The 22,504-nt window shown below is 49.5% G+C and overlaps 1 protein-coding gene across 1 annotated transcript in view; it reads right to left on the bottom strand.

Annotated features, from left to right (window-relative positions):
* Nucleotides 1-6,943, bottom strand: part of Cacng2 (calcium voltage-gated channel auxiliary subunit gamma 2) — a 119,817-nt gene extending 112,874 nt beyond the window's left edge. Inside the window, exon 1 of the mRNA XM_051159907.1 lies at nt 6,101-6,943. Coding sequence (XP_051015864.1) covers nt 6,101-6,311 — 211 coding nt within the window. The 5' untranslated portion in view covers nt 6,312-6,943. The remainder of the gene's footprint in view (nt 1-6,100) is intronic.
* Between the last annotated feature and the right edge of the window lie 15,561 nt (nt 6,944-22,504).

The raw sequence follows: 22,504 nt of genomic DNA on the forward strand, positions 1-22,504 counted from the left end.
TGCGGACTTCATTTTAGTATGGGGTTTGGCCAAAAGAATTATTTTAAGATTAAAAAGAGCCATTGATGATTTAAATTTATAAAACATTATTATTATTATTATTATTATTATTATTATTATTATTATTATTATTATTATTTAGAAACAGGGTCTCACACTGTGGTTAAGGCCATCCTGGAACTCGCTATGCAGCCCAGGTTTTCCTCAAACTTGTGACAATCCTCCTGCCTCAGCCTCCTGAGTTCTGAGCTCATTGGTGTCAACCACCACAGCATGTCCTGGTATTCTGATAGAACTGAAAATACCTTAGAAGCCTGAGTAGACATTTTACCCTTCTCCCTGACACTGAAGCTCTCTCTGAAATGCTTCAAGATAGCCTCTGTAGATGATGGAGAAGGGAAAGTTGGGGCTAATGTAAAGGGTCCCCACAATCAGCTTTCCCAGGTCCCACTTCTATTACTGCTCTTTGTCACTCTCCCTTTCCTGGCAGCCCCCTGTCTCCCTTTCTCCTCCTTCATCCACTCCCCTGTCTTAGGTTCATTACTTATTTTGGAGCGTCAAAAGGATGTTTTGTTTTTACTGCTCACCCAGAGGCCCACTCCTGAGCGATATAAGGGGGCTGCTAAGGCTGAGCTACCCTCCTTTTGTAGCTGGTGATGGTTATTCATTCGCCAACACAGGTTGACATTCTGCACTGTCACTATCAACTGTGGGTACAGCGGAAAGCAGGAGAGAGATAAGATTGCAGAACAAAACTTCAACACCATGATCTGGACAGCAGTAAGTACTTTGTAAAAGCAAACAAACCAATAAAATGACTACAGGATGGGATTTAGGTGGGAATAGGGATTGGATGAGGACAAGGAGAACAGCTGTCATCACAGATGGAGTGTTCTTCCTTTCCTTACCCTACGGAGTCATTTAAGCTCTAACCCCCAACCACCCTTGCAATGGGGTTATGACACTTCCTGCTCTTATAAGAAAGGAAGCTGAGGCCTAGAAGGGCTCTTGATGGCCCCAAATGCCACAGCTCATTAGGTTGAAGAGAACCCAGTCCCATAGGGTTAGAAACATTTCCCTTTCCAACATCAAGCTTCCTCTGAAAACTCCCATGATGCACAGGGGAGGTAGAGTTGGGGTATTTTCTTAAACTTGTCATAAATCTATGGAATGGTCACACCAAGGACGCCTCCAAAGGGAAAGATCCCAAAGAAAAAAGCGCCCAGTGGGTCAGGGCTATAGTTCTCTGCTGGGAATTGGCCATTACAGTTCTTCAGCCTCAGTTTAGCCAAGAAAGAGGGCGTGGGGGCGTGAACTACAGTCAGGTCCTCTTGAAAGGGGCAGGGTGGCACAGTGGCAGTCAAGTGGCCAAGAGCTCAGCCCTCCTGGCTACGCATGCTGGCTCAATGGAGGCTCTATCTGATGGAGACAAAATAGGACCTGTTATAGGCAGTGACCATGAACAGTAGCCAAGGTCCCATGTCCGGAGTGTTCCATGGCCCTCCAGAGTATATGGAGCATAGAAGAGAAGGGAGCTCCAGGTGTGACAGGGGGGTGAGTACAAGTTCTGGCTCAGCCACTTTCTGCCGTATGACCCTGGTATACGGTTCCCTCCTCCCACTCACCTTAGAAGCAGAGGCAAGGCAGAGAGTGTTTAGAGGGGGGCAGCTGTGTAGTGCAATGGGCAGAGTCAGACTTGGCTATGCTAAAACACTGGGCCTGCTCTCTGTCAAGCTACTGGGCCCTGGGTGGTGGGGGTAGGGCAGGACGTTTGGATGAGTTGGACGGCAGTTTTCCTAAAGAACAGAAGGTTCTATAGGTGCTGACCAGGGTTGGTAGAGTATGATTCCCAGAGGTCCCTGCTCTGGACATGGCTAAGTGACACTTGAATTGTGATAACAGAAAATGAAGAAAACCTGCTGCCCCCTTTCCCTTAGAGATTGTGTGGATTCTCTTCTCCCTCCCTTGAATAATTTGCCCTCACTTTGGCCACTTAGGAACTGCACAGCTCAGAGATGGAGCCCTTTGGCTTCTTCTATTTTATAATAAACTCATGACTCATTATTATTTTTTTAAAAAAGAATTCCAGGAAGAAAAAAAAAAGAAAAAAAGAAAAAAAAAAACCCCAAATCATTCTGATTCTCTCTCTCTCTCTCTCTCTCTCTCTCTCTCTCTCTCTCTCTCTCTCTCTCTTCATTCTAATGTCTGCATTCATTTCAATCATATTAAAAATATCTGAATCTAGATGTTGACAAATATTTCTTGTGCATCTACTGTGGGCCGAGTTCCTAGACTCTAGGCCCTAGAGAAAGCCAGGTGATCTTAGAAATAGTGTTTTATTATTACAATATTAGGGACCAGTGTGCACACGCTGAGAAGGCTCAGTTGAAGGCAAGCGTATTCAGACAGGCAGGTAGCCTCTGTTGGACCAAAATCTCTATTCTTTCCTTCTGTAGAAACAAGAGTGCATGCTGAGAGGCCTTGAACATTCTAACACCTTGAAGGCCGGACGAGGACCATGCAGTTCCGAACTTAGAAAAGAGCTAGGGACGGGGGAGGTGTTCATTATTCAAAGAGAGTGAAGATGTGAGTAACGTGTCAGAGGTACCACACACAGGCACATGTGAGGCATCACTGATACTGCAGGGCTGGAAGGTCCAGCAAGGGGGAAGGCACCAATCTGGAAAGATAGCAGTAATCTTGCTGTTACTTAAGGTGTGGTAAGGAGTACAAAAGGAGGGAGAGGGGCTCCTCCTCGGCAGGGCTGTAAGTCCTCTGGGGTAAAGTGGAGTGGGGACAAAAGGGAGGCAGTATCTGGAGAGTACCAACACCATGAGTCTCTTGTCCCTGGAAATGCTTCCTCTGAGGTTACAGCAGAGGCCAATTCTCAAAGTGGCAAGCCACGGTGCTGCACACATGTTGTATTTGCAGGAAGCCATTCCTGCGCCCTTCTGGAAATTAGACTAAGTTGTTTGTTTTTTGTTTTTTCCTGAAAGAGCCAGGTCAGCTTCCCACTCCGGGACTCCTAAGGCAGCTTTCTGAACAATTTCAAGGCTTCCACCAAGCACTCTGTACATGCCAGCGTCACATATAGCTTGCCCCCTCTACTGCCACAGGCTTGAAGCTCAGTAAGGACACCCACCTACCAGACAGTTCATGTTCACACAGAAAGAGTTTTCAGTTATCCACAGAGGGGAATATTTCCTTGATTTCTCTCTTTCTCCAGAGTGTGGCCCTAACAGGTGGCCATCCCTCTGCAGACTCATTATTTTCAAAAGCAGCCACAGAGGCCAGGAACTATTTCCCAACTCTTCTTTTCACGGCAAGGTAAAAAGAAAATAACCACCTCAGGAGACTACGCACAGAAATCCTAATGAAAAGTAGAGAGTAAAAGACATGAGAGGAGGCAAGGCCTGGTTTTCAGCTGCAGTTACCAGCAGCCTTTCAGGGAGAAAATTGGAAACCTGTTCACAGGGTCTCCAGCGTGGGCACAGAGCACAATTAAAGATGGGGTGAGGGGATCTTTCTGGGAAGTCTACTTTCTCACCCTAGGCCCCGACTTGAAGAAGAAGTGCCGATGACCTAGCCCTCTTTGAAGCTGACTGTGTTCTGAGCCCTCAGAGACTCAAACTTGTCAATGACACCATCAGGGCTGTGCATGCCAATTCCCCCTGGCTTGCGGAAGTGCATGCAGTTTGAAAAGCAGCATCTTAAAATCCTCCAGCCTCTTCCTGAGTGGCCTAGGTGAGGGGGCCCCAGGCCCTCAAAGCTCCAAGACAGAAAGAAGCTCGAGACATGGAAAGTCAGGTCAGACAGGGCCCTGCAACTCACCAGCTCTTGCAGGCTGGGGCCTCAGCTCCACGTGGAAAAGGGACTATTAACCCAGTCCTCCCCTCACTGCCTGGAGGCAAGTGCTGGGTTGGGCACCTGGGGAGGCTGCTGGGGACAGTGCCAAACCCACAGTTCCTGCGTACATCACACAACTCTATCCCCTTATAGTCGATCGAAGAGGAAGAGAGTGAGCTTGGAGAGAAAGTTAGAGGGGGTGGGTGGCTGCAGACTCCTGAACAGATGGGCTTCTAATGAAAACACTTAAGCCTTTTGATGCACAAGTGACCCACAGCCATCGCAAGTCTGCCTGTCTATTGCGAATTATAAGATGTTTAAAAGATCACAGAATTAAGAATCCGTTGATAAACCCCTGACTTAAACAGTATATTTACACAAAGTCACCAATATCTGATTACATTTGCCCCAAAATAAAGACGGATTTTTTTTTCTTTCTCAAAATTTTCTTGGCTGCAAATCTCTTTATCCCTCTAACCAAAATCCAAGGAACGCAAATAGCTGCCAGGATCATGTCCCCAAAGCAACCCTCATTCACTTCGCTTTCTTTCTCTTTCAGCATCAAAGCTTGCCATAAATGTTTAATTACATGGAAGCCGTCTTTCCACTGCAAATGACTGGCGCTATGAAAGGCTTTTCATTTTTTAAGAGAGGCGGAATGCGTGTGTGTAAAACGGTCCCTATTAATTTCCTGATATTGACTCTCTGGCTGGGGACGAGCACGGAGTGTTCAGCAGAGAGCACCTCTGCAGAATGTTAAAGGCAGCGCTTGGACTGAGAAAGGGTACCAAATGCAGTATGCGTCAAACAGACCATCGCTCAATGAAGTCACTTAGCTATTCAAAACATGTTCAGCCATCACTCAACCGTTTGCACCAAGAACACCGGGAGGGGGCATGCGATGTGAGCTCTTTCCCAGACTAGTGTTTGGCTCAATATGGGTTAGACACCCAAGACCGCATCAGTTTTACCCTCTCCCCCCATCTGCTGGCCCCAACTCCCTGCAGCACAACCCCACGTTGAGCTTAACAAACGGTTCTGCAGTGCTCACTTCCCGATGCTGCCTCAAAGGGCCTCTAGGGTTGGCTCATATCAGTGGAACACACACAAGCCTCTTTCCACACAGGGGCATATGTGTCTCTCTGCCTGTCTTCCTATAGGTGGCTTGTGCACACAGACCGATATAGCTATGCAAATTCACTCCTTCCTATTAAAGTCTGTGGCTAAATGCAGCTTGTATGACCTGCAGAGTTTTCCCCCTTGCTCTTGTGTTATTAACGTGTCCCAGAAGCACATGCCTTCCTCATGTCCTAGTCTACCAGCCTTTACACCGTGGGAGCCCCTTGGCCCATGGCACATGCAGCACACATGCCCCAATGACTCTGCAAGATCAAGGCCAACAGCTGACACCCCCCACCCCATGCTTTCCCATTCCCCCTCAACCTCCCCATGCCCTCGACTCCTGCCTGCACAGTGCTGACTCAACTTGCTTCTGGATGTCAGACATGTCACTCTGCGTGGAAGCAAATCAGCGCTCAGCCTAACCTGCAAGTGACCGACGTTTATTAGAACTTGGGCTTTTTTTTCCAGTGAGAGACACATGCATTTTTAGACTTTGTAAATGTTAAAACACACATATACACATAATCAGCCACCTCAAATGCTATGTGGGGCTCGCAGACATTACAAAATGCTCTTGAACGCAGCTGGGGCTCCTGCAATAATTAGAATCTACCATATAAGGATTCTTAGAAACAACAGATTTTTTTTTAAAAAAGAGGAGATTTGCAGATGGTGCTGGGCCTGTAACTTTTGAGGAGTGAGGGGAAGAGAAAGAAGCTTTTCTGAATCCTTCATTGCAAAAAGCTGAGCAGCACGCAGGAAAGCAATTTATTATTCCTCCTCATAGGTGGCAAAGCTGGACCCAAAGGCAAACCCTAAGGACCCCCAAAACATCCAGAGCACATCTGACTCTACAGACAATTTCTTGTTTTCACCGTATCATAGACCATTCCAATGAGGAGATTTGGGAGGACAGGGTGGAGGCCAAAGAGTAGAGAGTGTGGGTTTTGCTTATTGATTTTTCTTTCCTCTGAAACTAACCCAGCCAACCTTGATCTGCAGCAGCAGCGGAGGGAGTGAAGTGGGAAAATGGTGGAATGTAAAGGGGACTTATTTGGAGGCGGGTGGGGAGGGGGAGTGTGTGGAGGGGAGGGGCGGCGTGGGAAGGGGGAGGAGGTAGGCAATCAAATACCTTCGAGGCAGCAGGTTCTCCATAATCCGGAATGGGTCATAACTTCCTCGTTCTTTTTGCTGGTTTCATTCTCACTGACACTTTTGGTCTTGCAAACCCCTCTGGAGTACAGCCAGTAGTCGGTTCCCACAGCGATGGTCATCAAGCTGAAGGCAGCGAAAGCACCAACGGTGGTTAAAAGCATTTGAACACCTCGATCAAACAGCCCCATAATTCTTCATTATATAAACACCCAACCGACTTCTGGTTCTCAGGAGCGTGTGTGTGAGGGTGCGAATGGTAATTCCACTACTAATATAATGGATATATGTGTGAATAGAGAATATGGAGAGATATAAAAAAAGGGAGATAAGAAAGCTCACGGAAAAGTGTGTAAATTATAAAGATCACACGGGAAGAGAGGCTTGCCTTTTGAGATCAAAAAACTGTTCCAGTTGCAGCGATTTTTTTTAAAAAAGGGAAAAATAAATAAAAAGACACCCCCCACCCCCCCAAGTGAGATGCCTTAATCTCTTTTCCTAAAATTCTGGTCTCCAGTTTCCATATGTGATCACTAATTTGGAGATGGCTTCCACAGCGCGCCAGGAAACAGCCGAATTCTCAACACCATCTCTCATGGTCCGGACCTAGACAGTTAGAGACTGGGAGAGCCAGGAAGCAACCTTCGGTCTTCGTTCGCGGCTCTGCGGCCTGCGCCATGAAAATCCGTGGCTTCGCCAGTTCTCTTCCTTGGGGAGGGAGGGGGTCCTCGGGGCGCCTCCGTTTCAGAGGAGACTGCCCAGTCTTCTGCAAGCCCTCGAGCTCAGCTGCACCGGTGCGGGGGTCTCGCCTCCCATGGTTGTGCCCCGGCGGCGGCGGCAGCGGCAGCGGCGGCGGCGACGGCGGCAGCAGGGCTGGCGGGCGCGGCGGCGGCAGGACGAGCAGCCGCGGTTATTGTTGTTGGCGGCGGGGGTAGTGTCGGAGAAGTGGGGGAGGGAGGGGGTTTCTCCCGGAGAATCGAGGCGGGGTTCCCTCCCCCGATCCGCAAAGCTTCTTGGAAGCCAGCGAGCGAGCGAGCGATGGGGCGCGCGAGCCGGCGTCTTGCAGCAGGCAGGCCCGCCCGCCTCCCCCGCTCGCGGCCGCGCAGCCCCGGGCCAGGCGCTCTTAGCTACAGCATCGCCGTGGTGCTGAAACGGACAGCTCTCCCTGGCCGGGCGCTTCCACCTACTGCATAGCCGTGGTGCTGGACTGGACAGCTCCCCGCGACCGGGCGCTCTCACCTACAGCATCGGCGCGGTGTTGGACTGGACAGCTCTCGGAGCAGGAGCGCCCACCTACTGCGTCGCCGTGGTGCTGAACTGGACAGCTCCCCACTCTACGCGCTCCCTGCGCTCCGTAGTCTGCCAGGAGTGGGGCCCGGGGCCACGGGGCCTCAGTCCTCCGGGACGGGCCAGGCCAGGGCCGAGCGCAGGGCTGCCTGGCCTTCCCGACTCCTGTTCCACAGTTCCGGAATGAGCGCTGGCCGGGGCCTCCTGGAGCTGAGAGGAAGGCGTAGCTGGCGATCTCTCTCTCTCTCTCTCTCTCTCTCTCTCTCTCTCTCTCTCTCTCTCTCTCTCTCTCTTTCTCTCTCCTCTTCCCTCCCTCCCCCTCGGTGTTTCTTCCAGATCAGCCTCCTTCTCATTCCATCGCTACGTGCCCAGAGCTCCAAATACAGCCCTCCCATCACAGTCAGGCTACCACAAAACTTCAATCAGCTGCATCTCCGCCTGCAAGAGAACCTGGATGGGTAATTACAAACATAGTCTCTATGTGCTTTTGCCCTTGTAATCATGGGTTCCACGCTTTTTGGGGAGGGGAGGTTGTTTTTATTTTATTGGCTAGATAGATGCCTCTCAACTTCCTCGTTCCTCTCTCGATGATCTCTTTTTTTGCCTAACAGGGGTGTGCAATAGCTTTATCTGAGACTCCCTGTAGTTTTCCGTGAAATTCTATGTCTTCGTTGCCACAAGTAGACATTTTGAAAAGATTATTAGTGAGAAATGAGGAGAAAAGGGTGGCTGGTAACTGGGGCTCGAGCCGTGATACTCATCTCAAGGATAAAAAATGTTTTCAGGAGAGGTGAGTGTGGATCTTTTCAAGTTTCGCTCATCAATGAGGTTGGAGAGATTGTTTTTCAAGCCTCTCTGCTGTGAACAGGAAAGGCAGGAGCCCTTTCTTGCTCAGGTTGATTCCTGTGCCACCTCTCCAGTCTGTGTGTGCAGCTTTTCCTTAAAATGTGACCTCAGAAACGGGAGCACAAAGACGGTGTTCAGTGCTGTGGATGACATGTCTTCTCCAGTCAGCTTTGTGACTAGGTAAAAAGGAGAACAAATAGGCTCTAGGGTATGTCTTCCCTTTGGAGGAGGGGCCAGAGACAGCCATGAGTCCAGTAGATCGGTTGAAGGGTGTAGAGATATTTTTTTTTTTATTTCACAATTTAGTAGTTCCACCCCCTCATTTTTCTCTTGAGGTGATCTGCTTGGTAACCTCTCTGTGATCCAGAGATTAGAAGTGCACACAGAAGATGGCTGCAGTAGAAGTAGTTCCTTGAGTGTAGCTCCTTGTGCCTAAGTTCTTCCTCTCATCTTCCCAGTCACAGGTAGAAACTACCTGTTTCTCTGCCCTGCATAAATCTTCGGTTTTCCCAATCTCTGCTCCATCCTCAGACCAGAAAGACCATTCTGAGGACTGACAGCCGTCGTGCTGGCTCAGGGATAGGGTACTGGCATCTGGAGGAGGTGACCCGGGGTTCTGCAACTTGTGCCAAGGGATTTTACTGGTGGCTGGAGCTAGCTTACACTGGAAGGGTTCTCAGGCCTTCTTGGATTTTGGGAGGAAAGTGGTAGTGGGAAAGAGGGAGGGGTTGGTTTGCTCATCCCAAGGGCAATTTGGTAGTGGTTTGGGGTGGGTGTTTTTCTTGGGCTGCTATCCTTAAGGAAGATATGAGGGGCAGGTATCAAGACTTCTGAGATCACCTAGGTCTTTTGAGCCGGGCAGTTGGGGAGAGACTCTTGGGCGTCCTTAACTGTGTCTGAGAGGTTTCCCTTCACTGATGCCTGTCACCTTGGCTGCCTTTGACCTGCCTGTGCACAGTGGGAGCAACGCACTTCTCATCTTCTTTCCACTTATATCAACCCGCGAGCCTTCTGCTCAAAAGGCACTCGTAGCACAGTCTCAGAAGCCTCCATCCACGGACTTTGCTAACCTCGGAACTGCTGACAGCAGCTGTAGCACTCGCTCAGCGTTTGATTCATCTTCTGGCCAGATTGTCACCAGGAAAACAACACGGGCAGAGGGTGGGGTTGTGGAGGAGGAGGAGGAGGAGGGGGAGGGGGAAGGGGAAGGGGAGGAGACGCGGTCTTCACAGCCAGCAAGGAGACAACATAAGAGACTGCTGCAGAGAGACTAGGCCTGAGGACACAGCTTCCCCTGGGGAACGGGGAAATGCCACACTCTGTCTGAGCTGGCCTCCTGAAGACTCAGTTTCAGTATCTGGAAAATGGGTCTGTAAGTGTCTATGAACTCCGTTCAGAGCTTCTCAGCTACCCGCCGATTTTCACTGCTTGCCACACTGATCACACCTAATTGTGCTGTGACCTCCTTCATTGCCTAAAACCCTTTGAGGTCAATAGCTGTATCATACTCACTGTTATGACTTTGGGACCCAAGGGAAGTTCTAGATCCATGGTGGACTCTTGGTAAACAATGCGCATGCAGCTACGTGTGGACTTCATACGGCAGAAGAAAAGCAAAGAGCCTGACATGTAGCAAGGGGGGAGGATGCCTCTCATTTCTTAACCCCATTTTATACCCAGAATGCTCTCTGTCTTCATCTTCTGCATACTTCTTGTCTCACCTTTCCCCCACTTCCAAATGAGTTATATATCATAGGGCCCTTCTCCAGGCCAGGGAAGGCCTCCTGGGAGAGCTGGCCCTGCTCAGGCCCTATTTGCTGCATGGGCCACACCAGGCACCTGTGCTTAGTAGCTGCTGAATGGACATCTAGGGAGCGGCTTTGTGTAACTGCAGCGTGTTACTTGGGAAGGGCTTAGAGGAAATTAGCCGAAATGCCACAGGCCTATTTTGAGCTGCCTCTTTGATGGAGTGGAAATAACATGGGATTTGGGCACAGCAGACCTGGCCTTGAAGTACAAGGCTGCCATTTTCTTGTTGTTTGACCTTGGGCAGTTACTTAGCCTCTCTAGAAACTCATCTTTTCATTCATCAAGAACTGGGGACCCGAGCCTCATGTTGTGGTCATCCATGTTGTGTGCTATGGCACTGGCTGAAATTTATTGGGAGCTGAATCCCACCCTCCTATGAAGGAGCGTCATCCCACTCCCATTTATAGGTGATGGAAACAGAGCCACCTAAAGATGCAAGTATCTGGCATCATTTTTCACACTGAGGGAGTACAGACTCTGGAGTCTAATCCATCATCTGGGCTGAACCCAACCTCTGACCACTCTGAGAAAGGGCCTTGTATCAAGACTATCAGCTTCTCAAACACAGTTTATGGAGAAGCTTCTGGGTGCCCACTGATGTCACACTCAGGCCAAGCAATCCTCAATTCTGTGCTGAGAACTTTTCCTTTAGGTGAGCAAAAGCCCAGAGAGGTCACAAGCCAGGGTCATAGGCTATAGGTCATAGGTCAAGTACATGGATTCTGCAGAGATTTGAACACTTTGAGGTGATTCAACCACTATTTACAAGTCTCAAGTTCATTTTTTGAAAAAAAAAATTCAAACTCAAGCATCTACTGCATGTCAGGTACTGTGCTAACTCCTGGTAGGAGGGACAGTCTCTGCAAAAGTGAAGGGAATGAATCAGGCATGGCAAGCACACCTGCACTCCCAGGACTCAGGAGACAGAGGACTCAGGAGGATCACTGTGAACTTGAAACCAGTTAGATAGTGAACACACACACACACACACACACACACACACACACACACACACACACATACACACACGGGGGCATTTCCTGTGGAATCACAGAGCGGAAAGCAGAAGTAGTTAGGCCAAGATGAGGTGGGTTGGGAAATGACCTGTGAACGGTTCAGATGCGTGAGAAGAGATGACTAAACAGTTACAAGGAAACAGAACAACAAAGTGTGGCAGATGCTGCTAACGCAATGGTGGGAATTGCCCAGCAGTGTTGGAGAAGACACTGGTGCAGAATAAACATCCTGAAGCGAAGGTGTCAACTGAGCCTGGAGCAAGAGACAGCCAACTGCTCCCCAAGCAAGTGATGAGGTAGCTTGGGTCAGCATCGGGGAACTCAGGATGGAAAGCATAGTGGCCAGGACCACCTGTGGGTGGGCCAGGTAAGCACAGGTACCCAGACTGAGGTGGCTGGTGTGACAAAGGAGCAGGTATGCATGCTGATATGGGGAGTGGGAAGCTGAGACCTCTCCACTCCACGATTTTTTTCTCTATCTTCTCTGAATGCTAATTAATTAATTAGGGACGCAAATCATTCATTTGATTCCATTCTATTCCCAGAAGAATGCGAATCTCATGAAGGCAGAGATGTTTGTTATCCACTGTGTTCAGGCTGTATTTCCAACCAACCCATAGAACATAGTCAAGTACATAGTAGGTACACACTAGAAAGGAATTCCTTTACTGATGTAAAAATCCAAATGTGTGCTGTCTCTGGCCCACACAATATGCTGAGGGGTAGGGATGCTGCTGAGGTTAAAATACTTAAATCAAAGAGTTTGACAAGTGTCCGGGTAATCCGAGACAGCATGGTCCATCTGGAGGAGCCATGGGTGTCCGACATTGCGCCGTGTGTTTTCCTACTTAGTGCATATTCATGTGGTACTTCATTTTGTATTTGTTATTTCAGACTGATGTCCAAAGTTGCCTGGCACATACTAGGTCTCCAATATGGGCTTGACGAGTGAACAAACAAAAGACATGCAAGCCCATGGCAGTGAGCATGTAGTCCCATCCTAGAGGGGCTCAGAAGGTGTTTGGTAACCAGAAGATTCACCATAGGCCAGAGGAAAAAGTCACAAGCAGTCAAGAGAGGGAGAGAGTTCCAAGCAAGGCGACGTGACCAGCTGATGTAGAGGACAAACTCGTAGGAAAGTGTGGTGCCCTGGGCTACAGGTACTACCCATTGGCTTTGTTGTTCTTGTCTGGGAGGACGCTGGAAGGCGGGGCAGAAGAAGTTACGCTGCCAACTGCATCTGGCCTGGAATCCAGTTCTGTGTGGTCCCATGCAGGGATTTGACCTCTCTGAGCTCAACCTCATCTGTAAGTATGGGAATGGTGCCTGTTCTGATCTCCTGTGTTTGCCATTTCCTTCCAAGTGTTTGGTTCAAGCCTTGGCATTGCTTTCTCTCACCTTCAGGAAGGTGTAGTCATGCACTTATATAAGTGGTCACAGATACGGAGGCCTGTGTTGTCTCTACGATGGTGAGTTTTGCAGCCCTTCATGCTCTCCCTAATGATCCTCCACCTGCCTTTCTTCTCTGGACGTCCAATCCTGTCTCTAGTCCCTTGTGGAAGCCCCAGCACCTAGAAGCTGCCAGAGAGTAGAGTTGCTGTATGACCACTTTCGGGATGCCTGAAATGCATTGTGGTCACTGGGACTGAGCAGGGGGTAGGAGGCATTCAGAAGTCAAGAGACTCAGAGCCTGTGTGATGGCGGCACCAGGGAAAGATGCTATTCATGGGGATTCTGAGACTGGAAGGACCAAGCAAGGCAGTTACCCCAGGGCTGGGAGAAGAAGATGCTTGGACACAGGAAGATCTCCCTAGCAAGCCTCGGGGGCCAGGGCACTGGGCCACCCAGCTTATACACTGGGAGGATATGATTTGTTCTGAGCCCAAGGACAGCAGAAAGCCAAGCTCTGTCATGGAGGTGTCCATGACAAGAATCTCTGCAGGGAACTTGCTTCTATCCTGGGGACCGCCACCCCCAGCCAGAGTCATGAATCACAGTCTGAGGGCGGGTGTGGGATTCCCCCGGAGCTGAGCCATCCATGAGTATCCCGAAAGAAAATTAATAGCATAGTTACAGAGGAGACAATTTCAAATCAAAAGGGCACATGATGGAGCAGGAGATGGCAAGGAGAGCAAAGGGCAGCCAGAGTGGGAGCATGAGGGAGGAGGGGGATGCCACCATGAGTAGAGAAGACAAGACACAGTAGTGACAGTCCAGTGAAGAAAGGTGGCACCTGCCACACCTTATCGCCTGGGTTTGACCCCCAACTGGCTCCCACAGGTGAAGTATCTGGGTGAGCAGATTCAGGGAGGACAGGAATGGTCCTGAGTGGTCTACTGATCAGCCACCCCCCTCCACCTCACAGGTCCTCTTTTTCTTCTGTCCTTCCTTTTGGATGTTTCTAGGTCACAATGGCTCCATGCTGACCCCAGGGCCTTTAGGTCAGCATCACCTGCCAGGGAGCTTCATCTAGAAACTAGCTAGCTCACTGGTTCCTACAGGTCTCTGTTCAGAAAACAACCACACAGCAAGGGCGACCCACCCTGGCTCATGCCCAGTCTACTTCAGTGCTTCACAGCTCCTTGCTTCCCATAAGTGTTAATTTCCTTAGTTAGGGTGTTGGGGCCAGGGCTATGCGACTGTTATGATCTCTGTCTCATGGAGAGTGTCTGGCACAGAGTAGGTGCTCAATAAACATACATGGGCCTAATAGTAATGCCCTGGGTCTGTAAGGAGGGAAGTGGAGGCTTGAGCATCATGGGAGAAGGAAATGATGATGGCTGGTTGTTATAGCAACCAGGACAGGGGCAGGGCTGGAAGGTCTACCTGAAGAAGATGTCTTACAGAGGACCAGGAAGGTTTGAGGGGTCCCAGGGCAGTGTGAGGCTTTATCTAGTGGCAAAGAAGAAAGACCAGAGGTGACCTTGCCAATGAACCTAAGATCATGAAGATGGTGACTGCTGGGGTGGCAGAGGATGGATGCCACATTATGCGCTAGGTGGTGGTTCCTGAGGCTCAGAGCTCAGTCTTGATGCCTCCTAGCAGTGAGAGCCCAAGAAGATGACAACTTCCCACCCTGTCTGAAAAGTGGGGCAGCGTCGCCTGCCTCGAGGTACTTGTTCTGATAATTAAATAAAATGACGCGAAAATGCACTTGCAGTCCTCCCATGGTAAGCCCTGAATAAATATTAGCTGCATGATAAACTCCCATCGGTAGCATGCGCTTTGAATAAAATGCAAAAGTGGGCAGGATGTGGTCCCCCGCTCAGGACTCACAGAGTTGAGTAGCACTCAGCATAACGTGGGAGACAGGGTGTGGGCAAGGGAAAGAGGAGGAAGGCTTGGCCCTGCGTCCCTTCCGAGAGTGAGAGACTCCACTCAGGGCATCAGAAAGGGGCTTAGGGGAACTGGTACCCGCAAGCCAGATGATGGCGTAGGAAACCAAAGGGGTCCCTGGAAAGGGTTTTTAGGCAGAGGGCCTTGAGGTGAAGTGATAGGGAACAGAACAGCAAAGTCGGCGGAGCCCATCAGTACATGAGGCAGTGGGTGTCTGCCTCCTGGACAGACCTTCCCAGAGGCGGATGCTAAGCAATCGACCACACAACCGGCAGCTGCGATTGTGGAGAGTGGGTGGAAGCTACAGATCATTCCCCAGTGTGCCAGGAGGGACCGGGGCTAGGGGGGAGGGGACAATAGGCAAGAGAGGCCATGGATGCAGCCTGGTGTCTGCTGTGTGTCAAGCTCAAGGAGGCCCACAGAGGAGCAAGACTAAGTGTTGAGGTCCATGGCCTGGGAGGAGGGTGACAGGGAACAGCAGGGAGGACTTCCTGGAGAAGGCATCCTTTACCCTACTTCCAACTGAATGGAAAATGCACAAGCTGGTCCTGTCTCTTCGTAGGCAGCTTTCCCCATTTGCAGGCTTAGAGGGTGTAGATCACAGGTGGACGGATGGGCCCTAGGGGGTTCTGAATCAGACAGAGCTCGACCTCTGGGCCATGGGCACAGGGAATGGGGTACGGATGTGTTGAGCTGTAGACCCACTGCAGTATGTTGCTCTTCTATCCAGATGTCCCTAGGGCTGAGGGATTGAGAAATCCTGGCTTCCTTCTTGATCCTCAGCCATAGGAGGCTGGGATGGGGTCGCTGTGACAGTCTGTCTTCACTGTCAGAGAGATGGAGGCACACCTGTGAGCTTGTCTGTGAACGTCTTCCCAAAGAGGACCAACTGAACGGTGCAGAGGGCCCAGGCAGAATAAGAGGGAAGCTGAGAAAGGCCAGTGGAGCAAGGGGTCCTTCTTTCCCTATTTCCTGGTCTATGTCATGTGAACAAGCAGACGGATAAAACGACGGCGAGGTCTTGCTGTCATGCCTTCCCTCCTCGATACACTGAAACTGTGAGCAAACAAACCTTTCTCCCCTTCAGCTGTTTCCACAAGCTAATTTGGACACCGTGATGAGAGAACAACGAATGCGGACTTTGTAGAGGAAACATTCTCGGCCTGTCCCTGCAGTGTACTGGCTCGTTCTGAGGGAGCTAATCGCACGCATGCATTGACCCAGCGTGTGACCGAGATCACTGAGGGGTTTGGAGTACCTATGAGTCACTGCCAAGCGCTGTCCCTGGTATCCTACTGAGTCCAAGAAGAAGTAAATTGAGGTGGGTGGGCAGGGCATCAGATTGAAGCACACATGTGACCCCTGTCTGTGAAGGTCTTCCCAAAGAGGACCAACTGAGAGAAGGAGGGACCCGCCATGAATGCTTTCCCCAAACGGCCCCCTCTGCTGTGACCTCAAGCCTCAGATGAGGGGAGGCTTGCTCTAACTCAGTGTAGGTGGCCCAGTCCAGGCTCCTAGATGCTGAGTCCTTGTTTCTGGCACCATAATATGCCCTTCACATTAAAACAAAACAAAACAAAACCAGGATCTCATGTAGCCTAGGCTGGCCTCAAAGTTGCTATGTAGCCATGAATAACCTTGATGCTCTCTCTCTCTCTCTCTCTCTCTCTCTCTCTCTCTCCCTCTCCCTCTCCTCTCCTTCCCACCCTCCTTCCCTCTTTTGCTCCCTCTCAGACTTACTTTTACTTTGTGTGTGTCAGTGCTTTGCCTGCATGTATGTCTGTACACCACATGTGTGTAAAGTCCAGAGGAGGACTTGAATCTCTTGGAACTGGAGTTACAGACAGTTGGGAGCTGCCACATGGGTGCTGGGATTCAAAACCATAAATTAGGAGCAGCTAGGGCTCTTAACTGCTAGGTTGTCTTCTCCAGCCTCTCAACCTTGAATTTTTGCTTCTCCTGCCTTCATCTCCCTAGATGCTGGGATTACAGGCACGTGCCACCACACCCAGTTTTGGGAGGTGCTGGGGCATCAAACACAGAGCTCCTTGCACACCAGGCAAGCATTCTGCCTGAGATACAGCCTCATCCCTGGCCTTTGCATCTTTCTGGATTTGAACGGTGCAAACCTCCATAGATACAGCATTGATTTGGGAAGGGTGGGGCAGGAAGAGGAGGAGGGACAGAAAGGGGGGGCCATAGCAGCTTAGCAGCACACCTGCTGAGCTTCTCTTGGACTTCGTATTTGGGGATCATATATCGTGTCCTGGATATGTTCTCACGTCCTATAAACACCTTGGTGACAACCAAGGCTTAGGGGAGGTAACCATGCCAAGCCAAATAGCCATCAAATGTCATAGCTGTGGTGTGCACACTGGTCTCTGTGTTGGCCTCTGCACAGTCAGAGTTCCAGAGTGTGGAGAGGCTGTGCTAGCCACCTGCCCTTCCTCTTCTGGCTATGCATGCAGAGCACAAGTGATGAGAAGTGTGAACAGAGCCTGTGCCTTCCTTTCTGGGCTGGGCTCTGGTGCTTAGCCAAGACTTGCTCTGCACTAAGGAGATTTTATAAACCTTTTGATGCCATGATGAAGGAGGTGGTGAACAGAACATGGGATCTGAGCCCCAGAGGCTTGTGGGAAGGTGCTTTTCATTCCCAGAGCCCCACTTTCTTCCTTGGGGCAACTGTTTGGCTCAGTAAGGGTTAATTATAGCAAGCCCCAGAACTGTGGGACTGAGAGGGTGCTCCAAGGAGGATGGAGACACACAGCGCTTGGGATATAGCCGTGAATTCTGATCCCATGCTATCACCCCCGCAGCTTACTCTTCTTAGCAGCCAGCCTTCAACAGAGGTCAGGCGCATCCCCCTTCCTCTCTGACAGGCTTGATGGATTTCTGCACCTTCCACAGCCCGCCCCCCCCCCCCAGCCCTTATGTGTGACGCACAGGCAGACAACTGGTGAATAGCCACCAATTGCCTGCCCGCATGTCCCTTTCCAGCCTGTGCTGCTCTCTCTTCTGCTTGTCACCTCCTCTCTGCAGATGTCTCACGTCTTTTTTGTGTCCTTGTTGACAGCTCTGTGTTTCTACATGTGCGCATTCACAAGACACGAAAGAGCCATAGCCATGGAGCCGACCTCACAGACCCACGCATATCTGCAGGGACCGCAAGGGCCACTGGGACTCCGTCTCTCATTCCCTATTCAAACAGCCACACTAGTGGGACTTTCTCTGGGGCTGTACCACAGTCAGGCCCAGTCTCTCCCACCCCCACTCCGCTTCCTTGGTTTTTAAAGACAGGGCTTCTCTGTGTAGCCTTGGCTGGCCTGGAACTCACTCTGTAGACCAGGCTGGCCTACAGAACTCATAGAGATCCACCTGCCTCTGCCTCCAGAGTGCTGGGATTAAAGGCGTGCCGGCTCAAGGCCAGTCTTAAGATGGCAGTACCTTGTTTTTCACAGGGATGAGTGCTCTGATTTTTCCATCGCATCTTTTCTAGCTAACTGGCATTCACTTTATTTCCCGCTTTTATCCCCTGCTTTTAACATTGCTACAGTAAACATTCTTGTACATGCAATCTCCAACCAGAGCATTTTATCCCCACCAAATACATCTTCCATTGTGGGATCACTCTAGGAAAGGGCATGTATATTTTTTATGTTAGACATGGTTGCCAGATTGCTCGCCAGAAAACTCTGTAACACTTCACACTGTCTCCAGCAACTCAAGAGCCATCTCTTCCCCTTCAGCAACTCCAGAAGTAGGTGTTAGATAGCATCATTTGGGATTTTTCCCTGGGCGATGGAGGCAACAGGAAATCTCACAGTCCCTATAATTTCAATTTCTGGTAAAAGTTGTTCATCTTTAATCTATGAGTTGACCATTTAGCTGTGTGCCGTATCCTGCCTGGACATTTCTTTGCCCAACTCTAACCCTCCTTGTCCATTATAAGTTTGTAGCTACTCTTTATACATATGGGCATTAACTTTTTTTTTTTTTTTTTCGTGACAACTAGGTTGCAAATAGTTTTATACTCAAATTGCTAGTTTTTTGTATTGACCTTATAAATGATACTCTGTTGTCATAAAAGTAATATTTGGGTCATGAAATGTCTTTTTAAATTTTATTTCTGAGTAATCGATTGTGGGGTGGTGGGGGTGGTGATGGGGGTGGTATATGCATGTGTATCTGTGGGGGCCAGAGGAGGGCGTAGGGAGGCCTGCTTCATCAACTCCCTTCTTAATGGCTCGAGACAGGGTTTCCTTTGAGCCATAGCTGGACCTTTTGGTAAGTTTGCTGGCCATCCAGCTCTAGGGACCCTCCTGTCTCTGCACCCCTGGGATTAGGAACAAGAGTGACCACACCTTCCCTTTACATAGGTGCTTGGACTTCAGCCCAGGTCCTCATGCCTGCACAATAAGCATCCTTACTCCAACCTCTGTGTCTTTCTTTTAAAACATTACTTTTGATACCCGATGCTATCTTTTGCCATCTCCTACATTTTCTTTCAAGATATCTATTGCTTTAAAAAATGTTTTTGGCTGTTAGCTCTCCAGTCCTCCTGGGGTTTATGCGTATAATGTAACATGAGGTTTTAACTTGCTTCCAAAAGATAGCGGCTTGCACAGGCATCATTAATAAACAATGCTGCCTTTTCCCACTGGATTGAAACACCAGCTCTGGTGTGTGTGTGAGGCTCCTGAAGGCTTGGCTCTAGTTCTGTGCTGTCTTTGTCCTGCTCTGTAGGCCACTTCCTCGTCAACACCCCTTAGGCCTTAGGCCGTATTTTTATTTTCCATGTGGTCTAGCTGTCCCTGATTTTCCCTTCTCTAACATGAACCTAGACTGACCATATATATTGAGTTCTCATGGAATCCTGGTGTCCAAGATGGATCGAGCTTCTGTCAGGGAGCAAATGTGCCTGGATGTTCTTGCTGCTCTTTCCTCTCCTCAGGACCACTCATCCTCCACCTTCAGAGCTGTAGCTGTTAAACCAGTGCTGTCCTCCATCCCAATGTACTGTCACCATGCCACCCCACCTTACCTTAGTGTCCTGAGCCTGCCCCATTCCAGTCCTCCCTCATCTCCTGGAACATTCCCAGGTGCCCCATACAAGCCTTCACACACACACACACACACACACACACACACACACACACACACACACACACACACACACACCCCACAGTCAAGGTTACACAGAGAAACCCTGTCTTGAAAAACTAAAAACCAAAAACCAAAACCAAAACAAAACAGAAACAAAAACAAAAACAAAATCTTTAGGAACCAGGTGGCGCACACCTTTAATCCCAGTGCATGGGAGGCAGAGGCAGGTGGATCTCTGTGAGTTTGAGGCCAGCCTGGTCTACAGAGCGAGTGCCAGGATAGCCAAGGCCACACAGAGAAACTCTGTCTTGAAAAATCAAAACAAAATGAAACAAAACAAAATAAAAAGGCTTTGAGGCTGGGAATGTAGCTCAGTTGACAGAATACTTGCCTACTATGACCAGAGTATGAGGTTCAAGCCCTAGCTTTGTGTAAACCAAGTGTGGTAGCACACACCTGCAATCTTTGCTCCTGGGAGGTGGAGGTAGAGGGATCAGGATGTTCAAGGTCATCCTTGGTTGCATGGGGAGTTTGAGACCAGCTTGGGCTGCATGAGGCCCTGTCTCAAAAAATAAACAAAAAAGTTTTAAATATGCACACAGAGGTCAGTGAGATGGCTCAGCAGGTCTAAACACGCCCGATGCTAAACCTGTTGACCCCGAGTTCAATCCCTGGAGCCCACATAATGGAAGGAAAGAGTTGACTTTTTGCAACCTGTCTTCTGACCTTTAGAAATAGGCTGTGGCCCATGCATACGTGCACATGTACACACACACACACACACACACACACACACACACACACACACACACACACATACACCATACACACAGAACTGCTCTATTCTAGGCTTTGTTAGACCTGCCTTAATTCCAGTCATTTATCAGATGCTCACAACGGGCCCCTGAGGGAGGCAATTTCACAGCTGAGAAGAGCTAGGCCCATGGGGTCTGGTTCCTGCTCCAGGCCATGGTGAATGAGTGCCTCAGCACTGTGGCTCTCCAGCCCTCGGACATCAGCACTCACTGTCATCCCACTCCCAAGCCTGTAACCACATCACTGCCTCTAGCGGGTTGTTTCTGATGGTAGCATGTGGTCAAGGCTGGGAGCAGGATGTGACCAGCCTGGGTGTGAACAGGCTCCCAGAAGTCCGTGCACTGGAAACAATGTCTATCATGGGGCCCAGGGCAAGGTTCTGGAAGGCGTGGGGGTGAAAGTTTTTCTCACAGGAGTGGGAAAGTTCTCCTGTGGGTTTGACCTTTGTTTCCTCTGCCACTCTTGCACTGACTTGCCTTTCTGATTCCTGCCATGGGGGACATTAGACTTCCTAGCTACCAAAACCTAAACGAAAGCTCTTTTCTTGCAAATGATCTCCTCTCTAGTTTTCTGTCACAGCAACAGACAAGTGGACTGAGTCATGTGAAGAAAGAAGGAGATGGAAGGAGAAGGTGGTCAGAGGAAGTCCCCTCTGAGCTGAGAGCAAAGGGAAGATGAGGAGGCTGTGAGGGGCGCTGGGGACGATGCTCAGGGGTGTGTGTGTGTGAAGCCCAGGTGCAGACTTAGAAACAGGAAACAGTTGGTGGTCAGAGCCTGGGCTGAGTGTTGAGGAGAGATGCACACAGCCTCAGCCACACTGAGAACCGTGGGAAGATGTAACAGGTTAAAACTGTGAACTCACGGATTTATTGGGTTTATAAACTCATGATTGTTTAAATACATTCCTCCCCATTTTCTACACTAAATTCATCTACCACAGAGGAGTAATTTAATTCTGACGCTAAATAAACTGCTCTTTGCCTCTTTGCAAGGCCACATGCTTTTGGTTTTTCTTCCCCTGGTTTTTTTTGTTTTTTTTTTTTTTACTTTTTATTTTTTTACATAACTTAATTCAATTTTTCGGCTCTTGCCACATTTTATTCAGCTCCTACGCACTTTTGAGGGCGGTTATAGCGTTATTATCTTATTATTAGTCACTAACTGGGGATAATCCACTTTTCCAATTGATCTATGCTGCTTTAAAATGCCCACCCCAACAGACAGTGGAGGCAGGGAGGGTTTGCAAGTATTGAGAGCTAGAGGAGACATAACTCTATGTGAGCAGAGATGCCAACTTCCGGGCTGCAATGACCTGTGGGCAGGCTTCAAAAGACCATTATGAGGCAGAGTGTCAAGGTCACTGACAGGGTCAACTGTTTGCATCCAACTCATGTTGTGTGTGCTTAGCAGGTGACACAGTCCCTGCTATGCCTAAGTTTGTTTTGGCCAGTGTCAAGTTCAATGGCTGTACAGACGGACCCACACTGCATACAATCTATGGATGGGTTCTCTCTCCATAAAATCTACAGGTGTGTCTTGGAGGAAGGTGCCTAGAGCCACCACAAATCTGGGAATGTGGCAATACACATAGACTGGTGCCTGGAGTGTTCACTGTGGGTTAGCGAGGTTTAGGGTTTAAACAACTGTTGAGTCCACATAAGGAAGAATTTGGCCCTGAATCTGCATGCTGGAACAGAGAGGGATGAGGTCAGAACGTTCAGTGGACTCAAAGGAGAACCAATGAGATAAAGTGTGTTCCAGCAACCTCCCAGGAAGGACAGGCTGTGTGTGGACCATCCTCTCTGGCCTCTCTCTTTCCCACTGTCAGCTGGCTGCTTTCTTCTTCATGCTTGTCATCAAAGTTGGGCAAGCTTTGGGAATACAGATCACGATGAGTGGCTGGAGAAGGAAATGAACAAGAGGCCCTGCTCAGGGCTCAGGAAGATTCTTGGGGTGTTGGGGTGAAATTCTGAGGGTGATGTGGGTGACGGAGGGACAGAAAGGTGACTTAAATAAAGCATGGGTGCAGATAGCATGTGTCTGTGGTGTCTGGGGAGTATGACTATGGGGCCTGAGTTGTTTGGGGGCCATAGGTTGCTAGATTGTGCATCTTGAGCAACCTCCCCTCTCTTTGGCCTGGTGCTTTCCAGATTCCCGGGGGACAAAGGAGC

Source organism: Acomys russatus, chromosome 17 (assembly GCF_903995435.1).
Source record: "Acomys russatus chromosome 17, mAcoRus1.1, whole genome shotgun sequence".
NCBI lineage: Eukaryota > Metazoa > Chordata > Mammalia > Rodentia > Muridae > Acomys > Acomys russatus.